Source organism: Aplysia californica, unplaced genomic scaffold (assembly GCF_000002075.1).
Source record: "Aplysia californica isolate F4 #8 unplaced genomic scaffold, AplCal3.0 scaffold00115, whole genome shotgun sequence".
NCBI lineage: Eukaryota > Metazoa > Mollusca > Gastropoda > Aplysiida > Aplysiidae > Aplysia > Aplysia californica.
Window position 1 is genome coordinate 679,777 of NW_004797385.1, and position 19,512 is coordinate 699,288.

A 19,512-nucleotide genomic window follows, 5' to 3' on the forward strand; every position below is an offset into this window, starting at 1 on the left:
TCAAAGATACACCATTCTGTTGGAAAATAAAGAAATGAGAGCCATTCTAGTACATCCTACAATTCCTAGTTATTGCCCTTGAATCTGGAAATTTCATATCATGGACTTTTTGCTCTCAAGCCTCCAGCAAAAATCTATCTGTTCCAGATTGACATATCATATACCAATAGAAAGGGAATTAGATGTTCTTTAAGACCTAGCCAATAGATTTCATATTTGTCAAGCTTTCTTGAGGGGTGACATATTTTTCGTGTTACTAAAAATAGATGCAGAAAGAGAAATCGGAGTGCCCCAACAATCACAAAGAAGAACATTTTTTTTTTTACAATTTAGAGTTTACATAATTTGGGGAGAAAGTATATTCCATTCTGCATGTAAAGTGTAAAAGGCACCTCATTCTGTTGAAAAATAAAGAAAGGAGGGCCGTTTTTGTGGATTCCACAAATTCTCGTTTATTGCCCTTGAAAGTAGAAATTTCAGAGCAAGAATTTTATTTAAAAACCATCAATTTCAATACCTATTTTATATTTAGAGTCTATTTAGTCATTTTTATTTGATAAAAATACCGTACAAAATCTTTCTTTATAAAGGTAAATGTATTTTATGGGCGAAATACCACATCACCAACCATCGTATATATTTATACGATATAGTATTGCGTAAACTGCTGGGAGTTAAGACTTGTATAGTAAGGAATGCTGGAACAAAAAAATCATAAGAATTATGTTGCTAATGTTGTTTGTTTTCTTGATTGTTAATACCTCAGGCAGTTTCACAGGTAGTTTTTTTTATAGATGCTAATTTGTAATTTAGTTTGACTTTTATTGCAAGCTTTTTAACAGCAAGCCAGAATTGCTTAGAATGAGTTCATTCCTGAACGGTTTAGCAATTCCACCCTAATCCAATGTTGGGGGAAAGAAATAGAAGAATATTAGTGTGAATATTTAATTGTCAACTTGGAACAGCGAGTTAATATCTAGGTGACCTAGACTTGTCACAACTATAGGAAGAGATTATTATTCAGTTTGAACAAATTTAGTCTGTTTTGTAATTTCAGAGACTCTGAGTGAGCAGGATGCTGCCTTGCTACTCTACATCTGTAGCACTGGGCCTTTCGATGCTCCAACAGAGCGGAGACTGCAGCTTACAGAAGAAGTCTGGAGCAGGCTAGAGGAACTCGGTAATTTACAAATCTTCTCTGTACAGAAAAAGGTGGACTTGACTGAAAGCGCAATCATCACATATGATTCATCGCGCACTTTTATAATTTTTTACCCATTGTATATCTAGGTCTCTTTTGTATATTTTTGTAGAAAGCGTACATTAGAAAAATCAGGATAAAAAATTTGAGACAAATAAACACACACACACAGAGACACACACTGGCACACACACACACACGCAAACACATGCACGACACACACACACAGTCTCTCCCTGTGCACCTCCACTATATATTACCTGAGAACTTTGACTTTGAAGGTAGAAAGAAAAAGTGTGGATTGATGTTATAAGAAATTTAATGAGAGATTTATTGTGTGAGACTCATAAAGTCATCCAAGGCTCAGGAACTGATTATCATGCCTCAGACATTTGAAAAGAAAACTCAGAGACAAGAAGCAGACGTAGCGCTATGAAAATATTTACCTATTTCAAAATTTGTTTTTTGTTTTAAATCTGCATTTCAGGTGTTGAGCCTTCAACTAAATTATACAACATGAAATTGAAAGCTTTCGGTGGTAATAGCAAGCGCTTTGAACCACTTGAGGAACTGACCCATATGAAATCTCTTGGACTGAATCCAGATAAGGTACACTGACCCGTAGATCATTTCTGCATATATCCCGATTAATTTATGGTTGTTTTCAAGAATTCCCGAGCTGAAATTTTGGGATTGTATGGAAAGCATTTATTAATTGCTATTCTTGTAATGTGTTTACAGTTACATTTCTTTTTGCGAAAAGGGAACTTCCTGGGTGTACTCTAGGGATTAAATTCAAACACCTTTCTGTATGTGCTCTTTTGTTAAAAAGGTGATATAGTGTTGTCTTTGGTAATTTGTTTAAAGCATTTGTGTCACAACGCAGTGGAATCAGGCGCTCGTCAATTTTTGGGAATGTGGAGTTATTGGTACCATCTGAAAGCTGACTTATTTGTCTTGCTTCCAATGAAATAGATATCCATCTATCTTGAATAGAAATCGAGATATTTGTGATTGAAGGAAGTGAAGTCGACTGGTTAGCGAGAAAATGGCCACCAAAATTTGGTAACTCCAATAGCTAAAGTGTCCTTGAAAACAGAAAAATGACATATTTTGTGCCTTTAATCAATGTTTTTCAGTAAAATTCTCACGCAAATGTGTTTTTATATGGACATAAAAGAGGTTGCGTCAAAAGTAAAAATTTGATAAAAATTTCCAAACTGGCAGAAAAATGCCTGTATCTCTGTTATCTGAATTTTGATGTGCCTCTGATTTCACCACGCTGCCTTACATTTGTTTTTGGTGTAAGTTTGATGTTTAGTTTTGAGAGTAACTGACATGCGAGTTGGCTGTAAAAAAAAATGCCTGGTTTCTAATCCAAAGAAAATGTTCGTTTTCGGAGAATAAAATTCAGATAAGGAAGTCATCCCCACAATTTTGTTGAGCTTCATAAATTGTATTCTTTCAGGTCTTGTCCATCTACTTCCCTCATATACCTCTCTATAAAAAATCACCATAACTTGATTTTCTGTCTTAATGTAATCTTCCTTGTGCAAACAAAGCTGAGGAACCAAGACCTATTTGAAAGTCTTCATTGCTGAACTCTGGATTTTTAGCAGCATTGTAGCTCCTTTAAAGTGTTTGTTAATGATTTTTATAAATGTAATAATACATAAATGTAATGTATCTGCCCTTATTATGTTGCAGGTAACCTATGGGCTTCTTGTGGAGGGATTCTGTCAGAACGGAGACATTGCTGGAGCACAGTAAGTCATTTTCATTATTTCTTTTCATATTCAAAACGTTTTGTTTTATTTTTGTTTTCACTTATACATTCAAGACTTTTCTTTTTTTCTTTTATTAACTGATATACGACTGTGACTGTCATTCATGAGCGGATAAAAGTAGAAAGTGTTTCCATTTGTTATTAAAATGCTACATTGTATTCAGTGTGAGAAAACCGGTTGTCTGGAAATTGTCCCTCGTTTCTGTAATTTTTATTTAGATAAAAATTTGATAACATACTGATGTGAGTAATAAGTGTGCTCCTGAGATATGATTTTTGAATCACATCAATGGTTAATATATTTTTGCTTTTTAGAGAATTTCTAGTGCAGTGTGTTGATAGATTGGCGTATTTTTTTCATTTGGGGTGGGGGGGGGGGGGTTGTTTTGTGTTTTTTATGCATTAGTTTGGACACCAGGATATTTTTTGGGTACTCTTAGTTTTTATGTTTTTGAGAAAAATTTTCCTTTTCTCTTGAATGATGCAAAAACAAGTCTTTTGAAAATGTGTAAGTCACCCTTAAAGAATTTGTAGTAGATTTTTTAGTGGTCGATATTGTTAAGGTAATTCAAATTGATTAAAGTATTTGAATGTTTGGGTCTCTTAATATTCCTTTTGCATTTTAAGAAGCTGAACTGGTTTTCCTTTTTTCAATATTGAAGCTTGCTTTGTTTGCAGTCTTGTGTTAGAAGCTATGAAGGAGGCGCGGCTACTACTTGGTGTCAACATTTTCAACTCATTCATCACTGGTCATTTCAAGGCAGGGTAAGCTCTTCTCTCCCACAGTGTTTTCATTTATGGCTGAAGGTTTTACTCTGTCATTATTCTATTGCGGGTGACTTAGGAAAGCAGATTGAGTGTAAATGGGCGGGATTTAGATTTGGCCTTGTGGTCAGTCCTGCAATTCGTTGGATTTTCTAGTGCATGTTGTTAAAATAATAACATCAAGAATACGTTATCTTGAAATGTGTTGGTATGTGGTAGATTAATGACAAGTGTGTGACTTATTGTTGCTGCTGTGAGAAAAAAGAAAGTCCAATCAATTTTTTTTTACTCACCCTGTGAAGCAGATTCAAATCATGTTTCTCATTTTTCTTTCAACAGGAATATTATCTGATACTTTCTGTTTCATGCAAATTGCAGTATCATATATAAATGTAACACTTTTTTTGTAGTCAATTCTGAGTTGAGAATATTAGTTCCTATAAGGATATACAGTCGAACCTGCCTTGACGGCCACCTGTACAAACAGACACTTCCCATTTCCCCCCATGTGTTTTTCTATAATTTAACTGTGTAAAACGGGTACCTGTCCAATGCGGCGGCGGCCACCGTATATTAACACACAACCCCTATCACACCAAGCAATAACACCTGTCTTAGACGGCCACCTTAGTGAATCCATTACGTTTTGTCATAAATCATGCACTGGCCCCTGGCATTGTGGGCAAGCCATCAATCCAATCACCTGTCATTGTTGTTAGGTAGTCCCTCCAACCGATCATGTTGCGTAGACCCCTCCTATTGTTGACCAATAGGTAACAAATTTTCAGCTGCTGGTGAGGTAAGCGTGTGATCCTTCATAACCCATAAGCCCCGCCCAGAACTCATACACAAATCGTAAGTGAGATGAGTGGTCACTGTTTACCCAGTCTGTAACAAAGTAATGATGGACGTCAACATGAACTTGTGGCAGAAGCGTCGCTCGTTCTCTGAGTGGTGGCGACCCATGTCTTTGTTTTACCGTAGCACTCGGCCCTCCTTGTCTGATACATTTAGTTTTATTGTCACCCTTTCACAAAAGCAGCAACAACATTTTAAAAAAATTTTTTTAACCCAGCAACAACAACAATGCGGCTACCTTCTGTTGGGACCTCAGAAAGGAATGGTTTGTTTTCTTCATCTTGATCAGTCCTGCCTAAGACGGCCACCTGTCTTATAGGGGTGGCTGTCTTACACAGGTTCGACTGTATCCTCATTGAATTTTATTTTGGTGAAGACTTGTTTAACTCAAACTGGCTGTTTTTTGTTTCAGATCACCAGAAGATGCACTTGGTGTTATTGATCTTTTAAAGTAAGTTTTGAAGTCCTGATGGAACTGAGAATTAAAAGAAAAGATTTATGTCATAACTCTGTTGGGTTTTTTTCTTCTTACTCAGGAAAAGCTGACTGTAGATCCTCCAACCCAAAGTGCCACTTGAATTTAGATTCTTCACCAGCGTAACAAATAAAGAGTAGTATTTATGAGCTGTCAGCCATTCTGAACCATGTGTCATTTTCATATCATGCTTTTCATGTTCAACACATCCGTGCTGTTGTTCAGGGTTGGTGATTTTTTTGATTTTTTAAATAAAAATTTTTTAAATCGATTTTTTAAATTTAAATCAGATTTTTTAAATTTAAATCGGATTTTTTTGATTTTTTTAAAAATGTCGACTCAGTTTGGGATTTTTGGTGGCTAAAAGTATGTTCTTCTAGTGCAAATTGCATATTGTCTTTATTTTAACTAATGATTAATTTAAGCAACTGCAAAAGAAAGCCTTAATCTGCTATATCAGTGAATTATGGCTACAGACAAAAAATGAAGAAAATGTAAGTCCAAAAGGAGGGGGGGGGGGGGTAATTATGCATAGACAAACTTGCATTTTATTTCAGTGTGTGTGTGTGTGTGTGTGTGCGCGCTTGTGTTTGTCTAAAAAGAAAAAGAAAATGCTAATTTCAATTATGAAAAAAAAGTAAATTGAATACTGTATTATTTTACAGTAACAGGGGGGAAAGCAGACTTTTAAGCATGATTATATTAGTCTACTAAACCTTATATCTGTTTTATAAAACCATGAAAGGAAGTCTGAATGTTTAAAGATGTCAGAATACTTTTTTTTTTAAAGTGATTTAAATCACTGAGTTTTATTTTTTAAATGAAGTTGATTTAAATTTTTTAAAATCAGACCTGATTTAAATCAACCCAACCCTGATTTCAATTCTGAAAAAAAAGTAAATTGAATACTGTATTATTTTACAGTGGCAGGGGGGAAAGCAGACTTTTAAGCATGATTATATTAGTCTTCTAAACCTTATATCTGTTTAATAGAACCAAGAAAAGGAATTTTGAATGTTTAAATATGTAAAAACTGAATACATTTTTTAAAAAGTGATTTAAAACTGATTTTAAAAAATCAAGTTGATTAAAATTTTAAAAATCAACTGATTTAAATCAACCCAACTCTGATTTCAATTATGGAAAAAAAAAGTAAATTGAATACTGTATTATTTTACAGAAAGCAGACTTTTAAGCATGATTATATTAGTCTACTAAACCTTATATCTGTTTTATGAAACCAAGGAAAGGAATTCTGAATGTTGAAATAGGTAAAAACTGAACAAAAATAAATTTTTTAAAAAGTGATTTAAATCACTGATTTTTATTTAAAAAATTAAGTTGATTTCAATTTTAAAAATCAACTGATTTAAATCAACCCAACCCTGCTGTTGTTATAAAATACTGTGCTGCCATTACAAAGAGAATATTGTGGTATTGTCGGGGAATGTCATATTGTTTGAGCTGTCCTTAGATTTGAGTTTTGCAGGTTTGAGTTATCTTTGCAAGACTAGTTAACTGTGCACTTGCCATATCAAGTTTCTCACTGATTTTCAAGAATGCTGTTGATAGGGAATAAGTGTATGTTACTCTTGTAATAACTGAAAAATGTAAATGCTTTGCCTTATCCCCAAAGCTTTTCATTATAATTGCAATGTGACCAATTATTTTAAAGAAGTGCTAATACAGGAGGGGGGGGGGGGGGGGTATCAAACCTGATCATGTCTTGGATGCTTTGTCGAAAGTGTATGTTTCTGAGTCATGGTTCCATTTTCCTTTTCTTTGTGCTCCTCCAGATCCAGGGGTCTGTCTCCGAGTGCAGACACTTTCTTAAGGTTTGCAGAACACTATGCAGAAGAAGGAGATCTGAGTTCAGTTCAGAAGGTATTTGTCTTCGCTGTTGTACTTGTATTTTTGTTGTACTTGTAACCATGTGTGCCTATGAGTCTGGCAAGAAATATAAAAAAAACCCAACATTTTCACTCTTCAAAGTATTTCATGTTTCATATCATTTAATGAGGGTCTTTTTTAAAGAGACATATTGACTACTATCTCTTCAGCATATTCTTGTATGTATGTGTGTATGTCTGGAGAAAGCTCCAGTTGTCGGCAGAGACATTTTTAAGCTAGAATTTCATGCACTTTTTTAATGTATTTCATAATTTTATGCAGAAAATAGACATGTTGTCAACTGTCCCCATTTCAGATTTTTTTTTTTACAGTCACTGCTTTTATTTAAATTGTTTCCTTTCAACAAAACTGCAACTTGAAGCAATTTTTCAATCTCATTGTGGTCAAAGACAGAAAACCAAACAGTAAAAATATGCCTAAGAAGTAAGGATGAGAGTACATTACTTTGCAGGTTGCTTGCAAATGTGGCCATTGTATTCAGCTACGTTCATGATGAATATATCACATGGTATAAAGTTTTGCAAAAGTACTTTTTCTTCTTTGCATGTAGAACTGGATTGTTGTGAAATAAAACAAGGATGTTTCGTGATATCTTTTTCATCAGGGTTTGATTTCCTCTTTTTTTCTGTTTTAGTACATAAGTGATGCAGATGAGCAAGGGACACCACTGTCCCATATCATGCTGCTTGACCTGTACAAGATGTTTGTCTCGTCTGGTCACTCCACTCAAGCTCAGGAGGTGAGTCACTTTGTCTTGGACTTACTGTCTTTCTTGGTGTCTTCGTAAAGTACGTACATTATTCCTGTTCTTAACGCCCGAACTGCATGACCATCAATAATTAGTTCTTCCTGTTACTTCTATATCTTTGACAACTCTTAGATCGCCAATTGGAGCCCACAAGCTTTTTTTGCACCTAGCATGATAGAGACAGTTTCCCCAGCACTGGACTACACAGACAAAATGCAGTTCAAAACTGGGACTAGTACTATATGTACTACACACCATCATCTCTGGAGACAAGTGGATGCCAATAATAGTATATTGACAGAGAATGATGGAAGAATACCTCAGGTATTCCTCGTCATTGCTTTGAGGGGACGAGCACAAGGCAGTGGAATTAATCAGAATAATCCCATTAATCCCATTATTTGAGTATTAGAGGGGGATCAATATTTATGTTTTCATCTTGATACCAGAATGTAGAGAAACATTTAAGCCTGCTTTCTATTTTCGGGGCGTTTTTTAAGGGGGTGTCAATACCATGGCTTCACTCCCCCTAATGTTTTTTGGAGGGTTGTCTTTAATGGACCCTCTTGATGTTTCATTGGATGTCTCTTGATGTTTTGTTGAATGTGCCTCTTTTGGCAGAACGTGTCTCTTTCGGCACTGTGTTTTATAGATGAATGTAGCTGAATTCTATTCATTTTAACTCTCTTTTGTGGCTGTATCTGTTGCCTGGCATGAGGACGTCAATAATCTGATCTCCTGTGACTGACAAATAAATAAGTCTTCTTGCATTTCGGGTTTTCAGTTCTTGGGTCTAATTTCTGGGCGTGGAGTCTTTCGCAACAACTCCCTCCAGAAGTCATGCCAGCTTATTGCCGAGGGTTATGCCCAGGAGGGCATGCAGCTCTACATGATGATGCCCAAAGTGGAGGACTTTAAGGCCGCGGTGCACGCTGGCAGTTTCTTGCTGAAGGCCATGGTCATCAATGGTTATGTATGTTGACAATTTTTTTTTTTCCAATTTTGCAAGTTGTGGGATAACTAACCATTAGTTATTCACTATAGGCTCAGATTTCCTGTACTATCGATAAATACTGGGCTAATTGTACTTTGGTAGCAAGTAGCACTGTGAATGGTTTTGTTATTTAATATTTACTGTTTTTGTTAATTTAAAAAAAAATTGTTTTCTCTCCTCAGTTTGGTTTGTCAGCATGTCATGAAGTCTTGAAACACAATTTAAAAGATTCGTTATCTTTCCTTTCTTCTTTTTTTTTTGTTTCTCTCTCCCCTCATCTCTCTCTCTCTCTCTCTCTCTCTCTCTCTCTCTCTCTCTCTCTCTCTCTCTCTCTCTCTCTCTCTCTCTCTCTCTCTCTCTCTCTCTCTCTCTTTCTCTCTCTCTCTTGCTTTTCTTTTTCTCTCCCTCTCCCTCCCTATCTCTATCTCTCTCTGTCTCTCTCTCTCTGTCTCTCTCCCTCTCCCTCTCCCCCCTCCCACCCCCCCTCTCTCTCTTTCCCTCTCTCTCCCCCCTCCCACCCCCTCTCTCTATCTCTCTCTCTCTCACTCTCTCTCTCTCTCTCTCTCTCTCAATTTATTAGATGTCACTCAACATTTCAATATTTTGATGGTAATGTGAAGCACTCTGGCATTTATGGGACATTTGCTTGTTTTTTTTCTGTCTTATTCTGACTTAGTGTCATTGACAACAACTAATTGTGAATAATTCCCCTGCCAGAGTGCGGAGTCTGTGATGGAGATGGCGGACAATCTTGTTGAGTTCAACCCAGGATCTTTGGCTCACAGGAATGCGCTATTGTATGCGTACAAGGCAGACAGAGCAGGTGATGATTGCAAATGTTTGTCCTTGCAATAATTTAGTCACGTAGGAAATGGGCTGCTCTGAGCCTGTCTATTGGGGCCATCCTCTAGCTAAATGGGAAATGCAACCCAAGCATACAGGCAGAGATACTCAATAAAATAACTATGCCATTTGGGAATTCAACTCACATCTTCTGCCTGCAGTAGCAAAGGGCTAAACACAACGCACTACGTGGATACTGAACAGATTGAAATGTACTCATATTATTTATTTTGTTTGCATGATAGAGATTTGTCTTCAAGAACTTTTTAAAGAGATAAGTTACTTACTTGGGTTTCCCGGCTATGTTTCCCAGTCCTTTCACATATCGTGGTATGACACAAAAGGTGCATGTGTGATAATCAAAGTTGTTGTTGGGATGCTAATGGTGCCTAATCGTTGCTGCTGGTGCCCTCGTCTGGCTTTTTAAGTTCTGCTTCAGTGTGAAACACTGAAAATGATTTGCCTTAGCATCAAGCGATTATGCCATTCCTTATTAATGAGGTTTCTTCATAGTTTCAAAATGGGAAAAGCAACGGAATGGAGCAGATTTTTTTCACATATCAAACAAACATGAACTGATAATGTGGTCTCCTCTCTTATTTAATGTGTTTCTCTTTTTCAGACTTGGCTGTACAGCTCATAGAGCTAATGCTGTCTAAGGTCAGTAACTAAATGTACCATTTGTTGATGGTCTTTTCCTTTTGCTTAGTGGCTGTTATAGATATTAGTGTGTTATAATTATGCCTCAGGTCATGCTTAAGTCTATTTCAAATTGACCCACCATTTCTTTTCTTTCCCATGATGACCAACCACATATCATGAAAAAGGGTAGATGTAGTGACAAATATTCAAGTTGTAACAAAGGGCTCATGACTTAGTCCTGATTGAGTTTAAGATGCAGAATTTGGCAGATTTTGTGGGCAGTTGGAGGATGCCACTAATGGGTCCTGCATCTGACGTTTCTTTCTATGATTCTGCTTAGCATGTTTTGTTTTTTCCCAGTGCTGCTAAATGAACGTTATGTGGGTGGTTGGCGAGTGCTCTGGTGTGGTTTGCTTCTTCTTTCCTGTCTAACGTCTATCGTCTTTATCTCCCCTCCTTCTTGTTTGTGTTTGTTACTCTCTTGTAACACCTCTAATCTTCAGCACTTATGTGACCTTATTGTGTTGCAAGTGCCGTAGAACACTTACTAAAACTAAAATGAACGTTATTGTGCAGAAGTGCTTCTTTTTACTGAAACAAAAAACAAAGGAAGATTTTTTTTCTTTATAACCTAGTCTATGATAAATGGATTTAACCATGATCAAAGCTTGTGGACGATGTGTTGACAGGGAGGTTATGAGCTGAGAATTTTGTAGGTAGTTTGTGGGTTTTGTGGTGTAATTTACTCTTTTAACTTTGTTTTACTTTTTCTGTTATGTTGATCTGTTTCTTCTGGGAACATGTTGCTTGTATATTGTGCTGATTTGTGAAATGTTTGAACTCGGTTGATGCTACTTTAATAAGTATCATGAAAGTGAAACTTACCACACGTCATCATATTTCCATTTCTTTTTGTTTGGTGCCTGATCTTCTGGCAGATGGTTGTTGCGTGTCGTTAGTAGGTCCTGCTTCTTTTCTTTTCCTCTGATGTTTCTGTCTGTTTTACTTTTTTCCCTCTTGCATTTAAAGACCAATAAAAGACATTGATCAGAGTCTTGACTTGACCCTCCTCCGAGTCTCTCGACTCACAAGTGACAAACAACTGTATCTCCCGAAGACACTCAGTGATACTGACAGAAAGAAGAAGTGAAGTAAAAAAGAAAAGTTAAATTGCCAATACTGTGTTGATGTTCCTCTCTTACTCAGACAAATCTTCATCCTGTGCAGGTGGTTGATGAATTCACTGATGTGGTCTGCTTCTTATGCATCTTGTTCAGTGTTGCAGTTTTCCTGGATTATTCTACTCCCTGACAAACATGTAGCCATTGTCTGTGGAACGTGCTGTTGACCGCAACTCAGTGTATGACATTTAATTGAGTGTCCTCCCTGGCATGAAAATGATACTCTTTGACTTTCTACCTGTCTCTTCCTATCTTGCATTTCCTGTTTTTTTCTTTTGACCACTCCCCAGAACCATACCCTGAAGGTACCACATTTCATCCCAGCTGTGTGCTATTACAGAAACCAGGGGGATGCAGCCGGTAGGTTTCCACTCATGGGGGTACTTGGCTGAGGCTATAGGGCTAATGGGGCTCAATAAAAAAATTACTTTTTTTTACCAATGAAACCGTGGCTTAAAAGTGGATATTATATTGTTTGTAAAGTATGTGGCGTGAATTTAGGTTAACGACTTATCTCCTGCAAGCATCTTTTAGCAGCTCAGTCACATTCCTTTATGATGGCGATGGCGTTATATAATTTTTTGACAGGTCTCTCTTACTGTGAGTTCTTTCATAAGACAAAGAACTATCAAAATAGGTTCATTTAAAAAAATTTAATGACCAATTTAGTGACATGTATGTCTCTTTCAAGTTTGATACCAAAAGAGGGTTTCGGCATAGTGGGAAACCCCCTCCAGAGAAAAAGGGTTAGTGCAGAGGGGTAATATATGCCATTATTTATGTCTGTAATGATAAGTATTGTTTTTACTTTTATACAACTTTATTTTCAAACATTTTGCTCTGTTGTACTTTGAATTTATCCTCATACAAAAATGCAGACATTCTTATTATTTATGTATGGTTTCTTAGGTGCATACAAAGTGACGTCAATGCTGATGGACTTGGATGCCAGTGATGCCATCGATGACACTGTGGAACAACTTCTGAACTGCTTTTACCCGGCTTTGCTAGAGCTGGGCCAGTCCAGGGAAGATATCTTAAATAATACAAAGGTTAGCTTTTTGTTCTTCCTCTACTTCTGTCATTTTCTTTATATCATCCTTGTCACCAAGAAAAAAGACAAAACGATGCCTCAAGTAATTCCAATAATAAAACTCATCCTCTAAAGAAGGTGCAAAAGTTACTAATTTTTGTTGAAACAGCAACAGTTTGTCAGCTGTTGTTTGTTACTAAGCAGGTCTTACTTCATTGATGATCCAACATGAGCTAAAGGGTATAAAAAGCTCATGCGCAACTGGATAGATTACTACAGTAATCAATAACATTGTTTGAATATTTATTACTGTATTTGTTGGATTTTGGTTGAGATTGTTATAAAGTTACTGTTTTAATCTATAAAAATCTGAATGTGTTATTACAAAGTCAAAAGTGTTACTGATAAGCTATTTTAGTATAGGTGATGTAATAATAATCTAAAACAACTGTAATAATAGATAACATTTGCATAGTTTTATTCGTGCTCAAAAGTAGGCTCTATGCTCTTTACGATTTATTTTTTTCTTGACAGACCCTATGGCATCCTGAAACATTAAAAATTCTCTTGGAAGCATTCAGAGCAGGTTGCCATTTTCAGGCTCTCAAGCACTAACATACTGACAAGATCTTTCTCGTTCTCTATCAAAGACCCTTCTCACCAGGGTGAAGTAAGGATAATGATGTGTAAAGTACTGTATCTTCCCTGAGGACCTTACACTTTGAGTGCAGCAACCTGTCCCATAGACAACCAACACAGCAGCATTTTGTCAACTTCCTCATTATGTACTACAGCTTGTTATCATACTGTCTTTAACACATCTGTTTTGTTTTTTGTTTTCTTTCTTTCTTTCATGAAGGGAAAGGAAAAGACTTGGCGCTCTATCTTTTTTCTCCGTGACCTACAGAAAGAGGGTGCCGAAGAAGCTTTGAAAAATGGTACAAAGTTTCACGTTGTTTGTGTACAATTTCTGTGGTGCTTGTAATTAGACCTGCTTAGTTTAGATTCTTCATCATCATTGCCTTTCTCACCCTGCATCAGGGTATAGGCCACGGACAAACACCCTCCACTTTTCTCTATCCTGGGCTAGCCTCTTGATGTTATTCCATGTCTTCCCACTTTTCTGTACATCGATTTCTGTGATTCTTTTCCAAGTTCCATGAGGTCTTCCCCTTGATCTCTTGCCCTGTGGATTCCAATTCAAAACTTTCTTTGTTATGCAGCTGCCTGACTTCCTGAGAGTATGTCCAATCCATCGCCACCGCCTTCTTCCTACCTCATATCTGACTGGGATCTATCTTGTTTTCTTTAACACTTCCACATTGGTGACCCTGTCTGTCCATCTGATCCTCAGTAACTTTCTTAGACACCTTAGATTCTTATTTCTAGTTAATTTTGCTTTGATTGTGTAACTGCTTATAAAATTCTAAAATTTACTGTAAATATTAATTTTTTAAAGTGATCTGCTTTTTAGTGGTAAAATGATCCTCATTTACAATTGCTCATGTATAGCATTATCTTTCACAGACAGAACTCACAAAATATAAACAATAGGAATTTTTGTTTTGCCCTTTCCAGTGTAGCCACCATTGTTTTGTAATACCTGTGAAGTTTGCAGTTTATCTTTCTGAGACTTGGGACTGTGGTGTTCAACAAATCAGTTTAACCAGGTGTGTTGCTTTTTGGGGGGGGGTTTATTTTCTATTATCACCCTTTTTTCTCTTTGAATAATTTCAGCTGAGGGTAAGGACTTAGACCCGGATGTGTTCAAGTACTACAACTTTTCCTCCATCATCACCCAGAGGCTGCCCCAGGAGTGGGCTCAGTGTGTCGATGTAAGGCATGGCTTTATTTAACATTCATTAGACTTTAAATTTGTTTTGCATAAATGGCTGGTTGAGATAAATTAATGTGTGAGTTAGATTTGTTTTATGTCAATTAATATCACAGACCAAAGGTACGAGTTTTTGCAGTGATTGTTGTCGATAGGAGTAACATCATTTTTGTCTGTATTCTCATTACATCATACATATTATTATAATCAAGGTGTAAATGTACCCTGTAAAAGTAAATGATGAGCTGGATTGTTACGGGATGTTCATTTATACCAGAACCCTCCCACTCCCTCTAGCTCTACCTCTACCTCTCTCTCTCTCTCTGTTTCTCTCCCCCTCCCTCCCTCCCTCCCTCCCTCTCTCTCTCTCTCTCTCTCTCTCTCTCTCTCTCTCTCTCTCTCTCTCTCTGTCTCTCTCTCTCTCTCTCTCTCTCTCTCTCTCTCTCTGGTGATTAGGGAGGGTTTCTTCTTGAATTTGTTGAGTCTCATGCTCAGTCTTTTCTTCCATATATGATCTGTCTGTAGTCTTGTAAAGGATACTATAAGCAACAAATGTGTGTCTATTGCTTTTGCCTTCTGTGATTTTATGATCCACTTAAACGATTTCCCATTTCAAATAAGTACCTTTACCGCTCTCTTAAAATCTTTTTGAATGTGTTTGAATTGTTTCTATTTGTATTATTTTCCTTCTTTTTTTTTCAAAATATAATAACCCAGTTTGAATCTTTCATATATGTGAGATGTTTTCCTTTTTGTTTTCAAAATGTAAAAAGCATGCTTTTTACTAGACCAAGAACAAGCCCTTTTCAGGCATTGTTTTTGAATTTTTCCTTTCAAGGTACTGGAGTTTTTGGCGAAGATTCCCGGTATTGATAAAGGTTTGGTGTTGAGTAAAAATGAGGCTGTGGTGAGACAGCTTCTGTTCCACGGTGACCAGGAGATTCTGGCCAAAGGCCTGACCACCATGAAAGACAAGGTAAGCCTGGGCGAGAATGAATGAAACCTGAGCTTAGATGTGAGAACTTTACGTCAGAGCAAGTTCGGTCATCAAGATGCAGTACTTGTTAATGTATGAGATGTGGGTTTATAATGCTCGGGAAATTTTGTATAACGTTTCTTCTCGTGCTTGATTAAGAAAGGTTATCTTTTCTGAACTTATGTCATGACTTTTTGTTGAAGAAAAGTTAGAGAAGCAGCATTTTGTCATAGTAGTTTAGTTCGTTTCAAATGTATTGTCTACGTGTACGATATTACAGAATGTTTTTGTTTTATCTTTATATGCTTTATTTATATTTTTTAGGGAAAATGATTGTTTTTGTTTTGGTATTCTCAAAGAGGCAGGTGGAAGATATACACATTGATAATTTTAGCAATTTACCACGCGGAAATGAGAGTTGTATCTCCAACAGATGTTGGTTTTTTTCTTCTAGAGAAGCTATAAACTCTTTTAAAAATTTCCACAATGAGTTTGTCAAATACTGAATTATATGGTATTGATGTTACCTTTTTTCCCTTCAATATCTGTTCATATGGTTTGTTCTGCTGTTTACTGTGATATAGATAACTATTAATTGCTGGCCTTTTTATATAAGAGTATGAGAGCAATATTTTCCAGGCGCAAAAAAAATGGTGTGTCACAGATATTGAAAGCTATCTTGATTGTTTAAAGTGACACAATGAAGGGGTTTGAGGGTCAGCTGAGTATTGAAGTTGATGTTGGACTTGCATTCAAATTTTTTTTAAAATTTAGCGCATTTTCTTTTCTCTTTGTGCCAGAACCTGAGGCTGAGGCAAAGATTTCTGCAGATCAAGTCTCTGACGGGGATGCCTGAGGAAATACAGATGGTAACGGTCCTGGCTTGGTGCTAGTGTTCTCTACATGAAACTGTGTCTTTATATTTGTAGAATGACTGAATGTTGTGTTGCTGTTTATGCAGTGCACATAGTTTTTAGAATAATTGAATTTTGTACATATTTGTATGCCCTGTGTTATTAGTAGTTTGTGGGTGCTCTGGCGTAGTTTAATATTTATATATTTCCTTTGAGATTTGCAGTTGATCTGACCTGCTTCCTGGTGAAATTTGGTTTTTATCTCAAGGATTCAATGTAACTAAAGGTCTGTTACTTCCTGTGTCACTAAGTTTTGTGTTATAACTATCCTAGTGGTGAAGGGGACTCAAGTTTCCTCTTATATTCTATTGCTGTCATGGAATTCTGTTTTTGAATTTTGGATGCTGGCTGGCGTATCTGGTACTATTTTTCCTTGGCTTTTTGTCCTCTCTCTGTGATATTTTGTTGGCGGAGATTATTTTATGTTGATTTTGCAGCCCCCCTCACAAATGATTTTTAAAGTGAAATAGCCAAAAAGTCTGACCCACCCACCTTTCAACATCTCAAAACCTTTGGCCAAAGGACACGAGCCTTGCAACTGTTGGATTGACGAACTGCTTCACTGTGGTTTTTAAAAAAAAAGAGTAATATGTATGTTCATGAGAAGCACAATAGCCTAAAAAAGTCATAATGCTATGTGAACAGTTCATAGACTGAGAAATGGTGTCATGCTTGGCTGTGATGAGGATGACCCCACTGGGGTATTCTTGAGATTGTGTTGTTCGGGGAAGTTTCTTGACTTACCACCTACTTGGCCCAGTCACTTGGAAGATGGACATTAAATTTGGAGGTCGCACCTCTAAATTAACCCAACAGTCTTTAAAGAGGTTTTAAACTAAAGCCATCTCTGTAATATGTCTGTATACATTTTATCACACTGACGTGACCTTAGAATAAACCTAGACCTACTGTTACTCTGTATTTCCTGTTAATAAATTGTTTTACTGCAATTTATTTACTTTCTGTTTCATTTTTTTTTTTCAACAGAAAGTGAAAGGCCTGTGTGTCGCACCCGTAAGTTCATTTCATTCTTTTTCTAATGATTTGCAGTCTTTATTGCAGTATTATGCCTTGCTTTGTTGCCAAATCCTTTTCTAATCGTAAAGGAACAAACTGTTTTTGTAGTCCTGATAATTAATTCTTAACTAAAGCTCTTTTAGATTGTGACAGTCTTTCAAAAAATCTTCTTGACTGCTCAGTGTAGGACTCCATCATACGTCACTTTTCAAAATGGTGTATGACAGTATCTAACACTAAGCAGTTGATCTGGGGGGTTTTTGTCTCTTGAAAATTTCACATGTTTATAGTCTGTTATTATTACGTGTATGTACATGACTCAAATCTTATCAACGTGGGTGGTTGGCGGGTGCTCTGGTGTGGTTTGCTTCTTCTTTCCTATCAAACATCTATCGTCCTTATCGCCCCTTTTTCTTTTTTCTTTTTGTTACTCTCTTGTAACACCTCTTATCTTCTGGCACTCATATGACCTTAAAATCACCGTAATAACTATAACTAAACTTCTCTTATCAACAGGAGTTTCAAGTTAAAAATGAGACTGGAATTTTTTCAGCAAAATGCGAAAGAGCCTTCTTGTGCTTATAACTGTCTATTCCACTCTTCATTGCAAATATCTTTTTTTCAGCAAACAGCCCCGCGCAGTCGATACTTGTCAGCCGGAGAGCTGGAAGGCATGACAAAAGAGGCTGTGGAAGAATACCAGAAGCAGCACCCTGACCGCTTCTTGCCCCAGAGTGTGTTGTTGAACAAAGCCATGGCACAAGGGGTGGGTGTTTCATCTCTCGATGAGAAATAACAAAGAAGAGAAACAAGGGCCTTTAAGTGTTCTAGTAAGATAATAGATGTGCTAAAAATACCTCTCTCAGATAGGTGAGCTTATATTGCTCTTATAAAAATGTTCTAAAGTGGCTGTCAAATAAATGTCCTTATGTTGCTCTTAAGTAAAGTAAAGTTGTTCCTGCTTCCGATCCGAACATTGGGGATTGCCTGCACCCTCTGCTCTTAAGTAGGTAGTGCCAAAATCTCAGATTGGATAGATGAGCTTCTGTGACTCTTAAAAGTAAATTTTGCTAAAATCACAGACTTTTATATTTATATCGCTCATATAGTTTTAAGCTGCTGATTTTATCGTTGTCAGATAAATATTACTAAAACCACATGTATGTGAGCTTATAAAGCTCTAAATTAATTTTACTCAAAATACAGAAAGATCAGCTAATGTCGCTCTTTAATGAATGCATAGAAATTACTCTTAGGCTGCCTGGAAAAGTTGGAGTATGTCCAGTGGGATATGTTTTTCGTAATTTTTCAATGACTCACAAAAAAACAAGTTTTTTTACTCACTGTACAAATTAAAATCAAACATTGATACAATTTGGGAGGGAGAGACAGCGATGATTTATGCATTTAATCAAATATTCTTCCTTTTTCGGTCACATGTAGTGATTGATGATTATGGATATTTGCTTGAAGACAAAATTCAAGAGACCAGCGTCTGTGGTGTAACATTGGTTAGGCAGGTCACTAATGCATACAGAAGATATTAGTTCAAAGCTCACGTTGGAAAGTTATTTTATTTCTTCTGTCTGCTGGGATGTTGCATTCCTCTCGCTCTATTGTGTCAATATGAGCATGAAATATTCCCAGCCATGATGTTTGTTACAGAATCTAGAGGAGTCAAAGCTGAAATTGCGGGAAATGCAGGCTTGTGGCTTCACCCTCAGCCTGATTCAGACCCTGAAGATTGTCTCGTGGTTCACACAGATGGGAGACGTAGAATATGCTACGCTTTACTTTAATGAACTGTGAGTGGAGATTCTGTCTTGGGGGGACCCAATGTCTTGTTACTTTTTTGCTGTAAAATGTTGTTTCCGTTATTGAAAAACATATTTTGGGAATATTGTTGATTTAATTCTATTATAAGTTCAATTGAAAGATTGGAATAACAGTCTTTCTGTCAATGGTAAAAATGTTTTTGAATTCTATTATTTAAAAGATTAGTTTTTTTTGTTTTCTTTTTTGTAACTGTGCTTTTCATTTAAAATTAATAATGATTGCTGCATATGTTACTCCTTCAAGCTGACTAGTATGTTCTTTTAGTTGAACTTGCTTATGAACTTCGTTGTCAGGAAAGTTGACTTGTGTCTTGAAAGTCATGACACACCTTTGTATGACAAAATAATGATTCCCAAACTTACCAAACAGAATGTTTTGTTGATGACTTGACTGTGATAGGCTCCAGTCCTTAATGCTGTCTGATGTTTAGAGATTGTCAGATGCCAGAGGGTTTTTGGATGCTAAAGGATTGTCCGAAACTGTACTGTCTTCTTCTTT

The 19,512-nt window shown here is 36.6% G+C and overlaps 1 protein-coding gene across 1 annotated transcript in view; it reads left to right on the forward strand.

Moving 5' to 3' along the window:
• Nucleotides 1-19,512, forward strand: part of LOC101858622 (leucine-rich PPR motif-containing protein, mitochondrial) — a 39,750-nt gene that overhangs the window by 11,939 nt on the left and 8,299 nt on the right. The window contains exons 6-21 of the mRNA XM_005095868.3: nucleotides 3,666-3,752; nucleotides 5,023-5,061; nucleotides 6,882-6,969; nucleotides 7,631-7,735; nucleotides 8,529-8,717; nucleotides 9,456-9,561; nucleotides 10,204-10,241; nucleotides 11,695-11,764; nucleotides 12,314-12,456; nucleotides 13,297-13,375; nucleotides 14,175-14,272; nucleotides 15,110-15,247; nucleotides 16,048-16,116; nucleotides 17,149-17,175; nucleotides 17,804-17,944; nucleotides 18,844-18,983. Coding sequence (XP_005095925.3) covers nucleotides 3,666-3,752; nucleotides 5,023-5,061; nucleotides 6,882-6,969; nucleotides 7,631-7,735; nucleotides 8,529-8,717; nucleotides 9,456-9,561; nucleotides 10,204-10,241; nucleotides 11,695-11,764; nucleotides 12,314-12,456; nucleotides 13,297-13,375; nucleotides 14,175-14,272; nucleotides 15,110-15,247; nucleotides 16,048-16,116; nucleotides 17,149-17,175; nucleotides 17,804-17,944; nucleotides 18,844-18,983 — 1,557 coding nt within the window. The remainder of the gene's footprint in view (nucleotides 1-3,665; nucleotides 3,753-5,022; nucleotides 5,062-6,881; nucleotides 6,970-7,630; nucleotides 7,736-8,528; nucleotides 8,718-9,455; nucleotides 9,562-10,203; nucleotides 10,242-11,694; nucleotides 11,765-12,313; nucleotides 12,457-13,296; nucleotides 13,376-14,174; nucleotides 14,273-15,109; nucleotides 15,248-16,047; nucleotides 16,117-17,148; nucleotides 17,176-17,803; nucleotides 17,945-18,843; nucleotides 18,984-19,512) is intronic.